The 9,616-nt window shown below is 38.6% G+C and overlaps 1 protein-coding gene across 1 annotated transcript; it reads left to right on the top strand.

The window, feature by feature from the left end:
* Window positions 1-988: 988 nt before the first annotated feature.
* prph2a (peripherin 2a (retinal degeneration, slow)) lies at window positions 989-8,326 on the top strand. The gene is made up of 3 exons (XM_084937319.1): window positions 989-2,368; window positions 3,694-3,940; window positions 7,101-8,326. Exons 1-3 carry the CDS (start codon window positions 1,788-1,790, stop codon window positions 7,302-7,304), a joined length of 1,032 nt encoding a protein of 343 aa, XP_084793445.1. The 5' UTR covers window positions 989-1,787; the 3' UTR covers window positions 7,305-8,326.
* The last annotated feature ends 1,290 nt before the right edge of the window (window positions 8,327-9,616 follow it).

Raw genomic sequence — 9,616 nt, forward strand, 5'->3', positions numbered from 1 at the left:
TAAATTGTTATTACACAAAAATATTAAGACACCAAGTCTGAGATCTTTTATTTTTAAGTCTGTTATAGTTCAGGCTCTGCTTTCTACCGACTCTGCCTTTTAAAATTCCTGCCCACAAAGGTAATGCAACTTACACAAAATAAAGGAGGAGGGGAAAAAAATAGTAAGAAAAGAAAAGATCTGTGTTTTTATTTTATTTAAAATACAGTCTAAGCCATTTAAAAATCCAAAAAATAAGAAAGAAACAAAATAGAATGCTATGGAAAAACGGAAGATAATAGAATAAATCGGCAATATAGAGTTAAATGGCTCCTAAAATTTAATAAAGCAAATAAAATAAAATGGCTTAATAAATGTAGTTAAAACAATCACAGCAAATATCTGATAATATAAAATGTAGTGGACAGTCCAGCTTTGAAATAAAGCACAATAAAGAGTATTTTCTGCTAAACACATGTCACATTATCAAGAGTTACTGCATGTGGTAGAGAAGAAAGAGCTTTTGGCAGCTGCTTCCTAAAAATATAGTCGTTCAACTCAGGTTGTAGGCAGTATAAGAAACTACTGAATAAACCAGTAGTGCTGTGAAATATTCATTTGGCAAACAGTTTAAATAAATCATTGAATACCTGGTGTTAGCATGACATTCATGTCTATGACAACTGCAAATTTATGATTATAACACATAAATATTGTTAGTGAGACAGCGCTAAACATGCACAAAGGTTTGATGAAAGATGTGAAAAGAGCATCAGGAGGTTGGGCGTTCAGTTTTCCAATTGCATTTGGTAAACATTTAGCAACACTGCAGCTCTCACATCCAGCCACAAGGAGAAAGAAGAATAGACCGTTCAGGGAAAGGCCTGGCTTTGATCAGCATAAGTATCTGGCTCGTGTATGTGCCAGACACTGTGTTGGTTCTAACTGCCAAGATTGCAAATGACAACAAGAACATCAATGAAAGCAATAGAATATTTTTTATCAGCTTGCCAGACAAAGTTTGCTGCAAACACTGAATTTTCATGTTTAATAATGTTTAAGCAAAATTTTAATTTGTCCAGTTTGTCACAGTTTGGTCTTGATTTATTAAGCAATTACTTCCAAAGTACAGTCATAGTGGGGCTTTATTAACTCAGTGTTTTTGATTCGTTGTGAAGACATCTGGTTTGTGTTGAGCTTGTGGACCCCATACCTATGACTGATTAGGCTTTATCATTAGCCCTACTGTCATGTCCATTACCTTTGTCAACCATCTGCTGAAACTTGTGCTGCTCCTGATGTGTTTGATCAAGGCAACCATGACCACATGAACACTCAAACCAATTATGGCCCCTGGCAGCAGCTTACGATCAGGCTCATCTTCTGTAAATTGGATCAGGCTGCTTACAGGGGCTTAGCATGACGTACTGCAACTTTGAGTTTAATCATGAGGATCCCCGACCATCCTCAACGTCTTTGAGAGAACGCAACATTAGCTTCTCCTGTAAAGGTTTGAAGAAATAAACCCTTTTGAACACTGAAGTTTAGGACACAATGGTGCAGAAGAACCTTTAAAATAAGGATCCAGTGCTGTTCTCCTGAGTTCTTTATAGCGGTTCTTTTGCCATAGGATGGATTACAGTCTGAGCTGACTCTTCTGTTCTTTCGGACCAGCCAGAGGACATACTGATTACAAACAAACAGGAAACTGCAGGTTGGCATATTCAAGAACTTTATCTAAACCGAAGTGGAAATCTTGGAACTCCTGCAGTGTTTTTTACAAGCAAGGACACATCACAGATTGAAGAATGGCTTTGTTGCCAGTTAAGTTTGATCTGAAAAAGCGAGTAAAGTTGGCTCAGACAGTCTGGTTCATGTACTGGTTTGCTGTGTTGGCCGGCGTGTTGGTCCTCAGCATGGGTCTGTTCTTCAAGATCGAGCTGCGAAAACGCTCTGAACTTATGGACAACAATGAAAGCCACTTTTTGCCCAATCTGCTTATTCTCATGGGTCTAATAGCCTGCAGCATCAACGTCTTTGGAGGCAAAGTGTGCTATGACTCACTGGACCCTGATAAGTTTGCAAAGTGGAAGCCCATGTTGAAGACCTACTTGGTATTCTGTGTGGGATTCAACGCCCTGCTGCTTGTCACTTCCGTGCTGTGTTTCTTGATGAGAATCCCTATGCAGTTCACCCTGGCTGAAGGGTTGAGGAACGGCATGAGGTACTACAAGGACACCGACACACCGGGACGCTGCTACATGAAGAGGACCCTGGACTTGATGCAGATTGAGTTTCGTTGCTGTGGAAATGACAACTACAGAGATTGGTTTGAGATTCAGTGGGTCAGCAACCGCTACCTGGACTTCAGCTCAAAGGAAGTCAAAGAGTAAGTGACAGAGATTTTTTTAAAAAAAAGTTAAATCCTTTATTGTTGGCTTTAAAAGTTGCAGAGATATTTAATGTATAATGTGGAAGTAAAATCAATGTGTTTGGATTGCCGTTGAACCTAAGTGCACCAAGCTGCTGAGGTGGGGTGATCTGTGAAAAGTTAGAGTTCAGTATAAGTGGATTTGAAATGAAGGTAGATCAGATCAGGCGTAATACTTACTTTCATCCACTGAGGATTACCATAGCAGAAACGTGACTGCTATAGTTCATAGCAGAGATGTGTTCTTGGGGTCAGAGAAGAGATCTGGGGGCATTTATATGTGAAGATCTGGACTTTAGTGAATGGTTGCAGAAAAAGATACAGTCAAGTCCTATGAGAAAGCTGTTTATGTCTCGGCCAACCAGCACCACTTAACTTTTTGTAAACAATTTTGTGTGCCGGGACATAATTAGTGTTTAATCTCCAGGATTACAGTGTCTTGTCCTTCATGAACCAGTGTCTTGTCCAATCAGCAGAGGACATGGCAGCACTCCAGTAACAGCACTGCCAGTCAAAAAAAGTGTAGCCAGAGATGCTCACATTAGCATAAACTAAGGACAACAGCGTTATCATGAAAACAGGAAACAGCTATGCTTTAGAGCTTTCTAATTGGGCAGCATTTGGGGTCAGTGTTGTTGTGGTGCCATTACAGGTTTTTGTTGTACTTATGCATGCAAGATATCACATTCACTGCCAACTTTCTTAGTAACAATAACTCCAGAATTATTCTACATCATAAAGTCTCTGTGCTTTTGACCAACAAGTTGTCTGGGTCATAATTCAGACAGCTCAAGTAGGTGGTGACATTTCTCGAAATAACCGATACATATCTGACACCCCCCAGTTCTTTGTGATCCAATTACACTTGTCTTTCCATTGACCTACTACTCTCAAACATAGTCAAGATCAGCTACTCAGACTGAGAAGTGATTCTAATTTCAGTGTTTGAGTGCCTGCCTTCTTGCTTCTCGCAGTTGTTCAGACCTTAATATGTACTCCTTGAGATAGTTTGAAACAGCAGTGTATAATGGAACATTTTAGCTGACGACTGAATGCCAATTCAAGTTAGCTTTGTGGAGGTTGGATAGCTGATTTAATGTTGTTTATTGTCAAGGTAAGATTGTACTGCAAAGTATAATACAACAACTTTTGACCTGGAGTAATGTATGGATTCCAGTTAAATCTGAACGAAGGGAAGTCTAACACAGGCGTGCTAATTCAAGTAACAGCCCATTCCTGGCCTTTAACATCATCTTCCCCTTCACTGTTCCTCTTCTTCCTAGCCGCATTGGCAGTAATGTTGATGGCCAGTATCTGATGGATGGAGTGCCCTTCAGCTGCTGTAACCCCAGCTCCCCCAGACCCTGCATTCAGGCACAGATGACCAACAACACTGCCCACTACAGTTATGACCACTACACAGAGGATCTCAACGTGTGGAAGCGGGGATGCCGCGATGCCCTGCTGTCCTACTATGGTGGCATGATGAACACCATCGGAGCCCTGGTGATACTGGTCACTATGCTGGAGGTCAGTGCCACAGACTTACTTAAAAATATTAACTGAAACAAAGTTCACTTCTTAGTTGGAAAATGTAGCTCTTTTCAACTTCATTTAAAAGTTAGAACAATCCCATGCACTATCCACTGCATGGAGGAATGGAGATCGTGCATAAATGTCTAATTAAGTCTTCTACTGCAACATTGTCTCTGTCTAATATTGGTTTTGCAAACAGTATGTCCTCATTAATCTATTCACATGGAAAGAAAATAAACAATAGAAGGCACTGCTTGAGAGCTGCTGAGTGTTTCAATTGTAGTGGGCGTTTTTTTAAATACCCCAATTGCAGAAGTGACCTTAATGCACAAAATATTGTTGGTGTCACACCTATTACAGAAAAGTATATATTTCCATGTCCACTGGTGGAAGGCTTGTTTGAAGATACAAACAGCTGGTCTTGGCATATCAATATCTAGAAATAGCAACAACCTTGCTGATAGCTAAATTGAAGCTATGCAGGTGTGCTAGTCATTTTAATCAGAAATACAGAGTTCTTTGGAGCACTACTCTAGCCTTGAAATCTGTTGGTGGAGCCTACAATAGAAACAACTGATAGGAAAATGGGCACCAGACAATGTTTTCCCATATTCCCAATGGGCTTAACATCCCAAGAATTCTGAACAGGGAAAAGCCTCATTTGAAATGAGAAATAGTCTGGAAAATTGTTATGTTCAGAAAAATAATACAGATAATTCAGCCTATTCGATCTGACAAATCAGAGATATTTATGTGTCTAAGTGTTTTCTAGCAGTACTTCTCATTTTTTTAATATCAACAAAGACAAATTGGTTGGTCTGGCAACTGGTTAACCTCCCCTTCTGTCCTTAACCTATGACTTCAGTCCAATTCACTTCCATGCAGTAGATTAGACAGTCTCCAACAGGCCTAGCAATACATTTCAGTTTGCAAGAGTCACTTTGGAAGAACAATTGGAACTAAATATGTTGATTTTTTCTTCAAGGAATATCAGTTCTCAGTTTATTTTTTACTGAAATTCTTGAGTTACCTCATCACATTTGCTCCAGTTGCATAGTGGGCCTAAAACAATAGACACCAACTTATAACATTCCTGCACACATTAATGTCCGCAGCTTCCCTTCTCAGCAGATAAAAGTAACAACAGCCTTCTTAAGTCACAAATATTGTACCTGTATCCGACTAGATTTTAATCATTTTTAAATTGTTCTGCATTTTTTCCTCAGATCATTTTCAGTTAAATGACTGAAATTGAGAGAAAGTCTTTAATGTCCAGCTAGTAGGAAGTCAGGTGAATAAACATGCAAAGCCTTGACCTAGTTGGCATTTCTTCCATCAGTTTCCTCCATTCCTGCTTCTTCCCTTCTTTCCACAGTCTGCCCACGCTATCAGTAATACCCACTTACTGCATCTCCTTCCCAAACACCGCTATCCTCTTTACCTAAATATATTTTCTCCTGCCCTACTATCGAGTTACCCTGTGCCACCTTTGGCACGATTTAGCTCACCTGCGGTTTCTCACCTGCTACTTTCTACCTAAATCCTGTAACAGCCATGTGTGTCCTCTTTCCTCTCTTTAACTTTCTCCTTGGCCTCCACTGCCAACATCTGTTGTTGTTTGTAAAGCCAAATTATCTGCTTATGATTACGCAGAACAAATAGACATGTACAGGTGAATCCTTGAAGCCAGTAACCACAGTGATGATATAAATTGTTTGGGTTCCTGCATCACCTTGAGGAGACAGTAAATAGAGCCATACAGATAACATCTTTGCTCCAGAAATCCAGCAGACAATTGTTTGTTGTAAAAACACAGCTAATCAGATGCACGCTCGGATGAATCCTAGATTTAAAAGAGGAGTTACGCAAGCATCTCTGTGCCGACACATATGGGTTAATCTGCAAGAGGTGACAAGGAAATACTTATTTTCAGGAGTCTGATCTCCTGATCTGATGTCTCCATTTACAGTAACTGGATCTTAACTGTCCTAATGAGATGTTAGCCCTATAGGCTGTAGATTACTTCAAGAATTTAGAAAAGCTCCTAATTTCATTTTCCTTGCTTGAATATTTGCCTTAACACAACATATTTACAGTATATTACACACTTTCTGACTCAGATACATTTATTGAAAGATGTAAAGTTGTATCATCTTTTCATGTCCTACTTATAAAAACCATGCAAACATTTCTAAGCATTTAGAAGATATTCAAAATAATAGGTGAAGATATTTTTTTTAATTATTAGTGAAACTGAAGTTCTGAATTTAATATTATTACACTGGAAAACATCAGATATTTTCCATTTTTGCTTTAAAATTTAATTAAAGGATTTATTAAATTATCTGAAAGAGCATTATTAATTACATTTCAGCTTAAGTAACCAGAATTGTTATGTTGCAGCAAATTTTTAGCATCCATGAGTGCTAAAATTCACTACGTACAACCGATGCATTACAGTGGACCTATTATACCTGGTTTGTCAAATTAAAGACAACTACATAGCAGAATTATAAGAATGAGGTCATCCCACATCTGCACTGAATGCTCCATTTTTATACTTTTGGATTTGTGTGATGTCTTAAAGAGGGGATATTCAAATGTGGGCATCCCACACAAACAGCGCAGTCTGTGAACACCGCCTATTACTCCAATCTTCTGCTTGGGCAGGGCAGCCAATCAGAAAAAATCGTGCATCATGCAGCACCAAGACCCAGTAAAAGATAAAAAATATATATTTTTAGCTGAAACAAGCAATGTTACTTAAGTATAGTCCAAGAATAAAATATGGAACTATAGATGAGTAGAACAGGCCCGTTAATTTGGAGCTGAGCAATGGTGATGCTTTTCCTTAGCTCTGATTTAAAACTTCCAGTAATGATGAGAATACAGATTTTTGTCTAGATATCCTCTGATAATTAGCTAATTGTCTTGATAATATTATGTTCTAAACCGCAAACAACATTTGTTTAACTTCAATGCAATGTCTTCCTTCATATAATATCATTTTTCCATCTTTCTGATTAAACTGGAATTTCAATCAAATTATTGTAGCACAAGTGTATAATAAATTCCCTTCTTAAACGTTTTCTTTCATGTGGCATGGCTACATTTCACATTAAGTTTATCAGATCTGTGTTCCTGTTTCTTGCAGGCTGGTGTGACTGTGGGCATGCAGTATGTCTACAGCTCCCTGTGTAACCTTGCTAATCCGGAGGATCCAGAGAGCGAGAGCGAGGGCTGGCTCCTGGAGAAGACAGTGAAGGAGACGTTCACTGACATCATGGACAAAATGAAGTCCATGGGCAAAGGCAGCAAGGTGGAGGAGGGTGAGCCAGCGGTTGAAACAGTGAGCTGAGCTAGCGCCACCTGAACAAACTGACCCCACTCCCACCTGAGGAGAAAATCAAAGACATGTGAGATTTTTCTACCAGCATTTATTTTGTAGGCCTACTCATATATTTGGTTATGAACTCATTAGAAATGGACGTGAAAAGATCATATTACATATTCATACTTTGATAAATAGCAGCTGGATGGGTTTTTAGTTTTGGTTTTCCCCAGTAAAACAACCACCAGCATGGTTTTTGGTTTTTTTGTTTGTTTTTGCACCAGCATGTTTTTAATTAGTTTTACAGTTCTGCTTTCTGACACTTTGTGCATTTTTTCTCCAAAAAAAAGTGCAAAGTTATAAATCAAGTAAATGTTATATGTATTGAAAGCATGTAATTTTCTCCTTTATTTTGCTGTCACGTAGTTTGGCAGGGATGGTGGTTGCTATGCAATCCCCCCCTCTCATGGAACCCAATGGTGCAGATTGAAGATATTTAACTCAGGTTTTGCAATGTTTTATTTTTGCTAACCCGTCTAGGCTACTTTATAGTCAAAGCAGACAAATTAACCCCTCTGACTTGCTTCCATTTATACTCCAGTTCACTGGATAAGCAGCTGAGATGGAGTATAATTTCCAATTAAATGAATCAGTCATGCATGAACAGTGCAACACATGGATCAAGACTGAGCATGGGAATCAGGAGGTTCAGAAACATGGGGTGACTCCAAACCTGTGGCCTGAAATTGGCAGCTAAATCTTGGTTCCTGACCCCTGTACTGTAATCTCAGATCCTCTTTGATATTTCCCTAGAGCATTCAGTATCTGTATATTGACATATGTGTATGTACAGTATATACCTTTGTATATGACGTAGAAAAGATGAAAAATTACTTTTTTAAAAGAATGTAATTAAGTTGAATCTTTTATTTGAATCAATGTAAAGTTGTTTTTCTTTTTTCCAAATAATTTTCTTGGCTTTGTGTGACTGTGTAGAGGAGAGATTATGCTGACTGTATACGCGAATAAAGGATATTAGAGACGACATACAGCAGTGCAATGATGGTGTTGTGTTGTCTCGACCTTGAGTCATGAGGCATGCTGTGAGTGCCACTGGGTTCCTTATTAAGCCAATAGGATAAGGCCTATTAAGGTATTACTGCTTTCACATGGCCATGGGATGACTTTTCACATGTCCAGTGTAAGGACATGTGTGTACAGTATGTGTGTGTGCTTGAGGAGGAGCTATGCACGGGATGCATTCTCAAGAAACATGCAACAAATGTTACTCTCAGTTGTTCTTTTCTTTGGTTTTATGCACTTTTTGTGACTTAAACCTACTCTAAAATGAGGTTTGACTTCAGAGGGCGCAAGTCGGAAAATCCTTTGATCTCTTTGGTTGATATATTGGTAAATAATAACCTGTAAGGTACTCTTTATCCATCCTGTTGAAACTAAATCCGCTAATAACGTGTGTATCTGAATCGAAAGCCACATGTTCTCAAAACTTTAGCCATGAGGAATTACGAGCCATGATATTAAAGCCGGTGTGGTGTTGTTAGAGCAGATGTGAGGGAGTGCTGTGAAGAGTCAGCAGGAACGGCAAAGAAGCCAACTCTGTGCTGTATTTTTGTTGGACCAAAGCACATAACCAGCGCTGAGTAGATAAGAAGCTTAATCGGCTTTAGATTAGCATGAACCCCTCGACCAGGTGAGCAGGTGATGTCCTGCTGCAGGATTCGAGACACGAAAGACAGAGATAGAGACAAACAAGGGAAAGTGAAGATCAGGGTGGTATGAAAGAAAAATAAGGCACCACTTTATTGAATTTCTTTCTTCTTCTTTTTTTAAATATGTGAAATTAAAGTAACTTCTTGAAGTATCACGTAAAAGCATTTATTATCCATCAGGTAATCACTGACATTTTAATGTTGGGGCTGTATAAAATGGAGCTAAGTAGTGAAAAAATAGTATTTCAGTTCAGTATCTAAATGCAAGTTCTTAATTTCCACTAGAGCTATAGTGTCAAGTATTTAGCTGAGTACCTAACCAAAAATAGCATTGCAACACAGAGAAAGTACTCATGTGCAAGTGAAAATACTACATTCAAAAGTCATAATTACACAGCTTTATTGTAGGTCTTCACCCAACATTATAAAGAGGTTTGAAGTGTTGGTTGTGATTGTGATTGTTGTGATTTGGCCCTATATGAATTGAATTGAACATGACTCCATAAAGGTGTTGTATTACTGAATAATTGGATCATTCTTGTCATTGTCAGTTATTAGTAGTGGAGATATTTTTATGCTCTTTAATTTCTTGGATGATTTAATCTATTA

Source organism: Perissodus microlepis, chromosome 8 (genome assembly GCF_051167445.1).
Source record: "Perissodus microlepis isolate ML-2025 ecotype Zambia chromosome 8, ASM5116744v1, whole genome shotgun sequence".
NCBI classification, from domain to species: Eukaryota; Metazoa; Chordata; class Actinopteri; order Cichliformes; family Cichlidae; genus Perissodus; species Perissodus microlepis.

Excerpts from the sequence above, each read along its gene's own strand:
- prph2a (XM_084937319.1), top strand. The coding sequence starts at position 1,788 with ATGGCTTTGTTGCCAGTTAAGTTTGATCTGAAAAAGCGAGTAAAGTTG. Across the intron at positions 2,369-3,693 it reads AGCTCAAAGGAAGTCAAAGA|CCGCATTGGCAGTAATGTTG; the intron begins GTAAGTGACAGA and ends TCTTCTTCCTAG. Across the intron at positions 3,941-7,100 it reads TACTGGTCACTATGCTGGAG|GCTGGTGTGACTGTGGGCAT; the intron begins GTCAGTGCCACA and ends TGTTTCTTGCAG.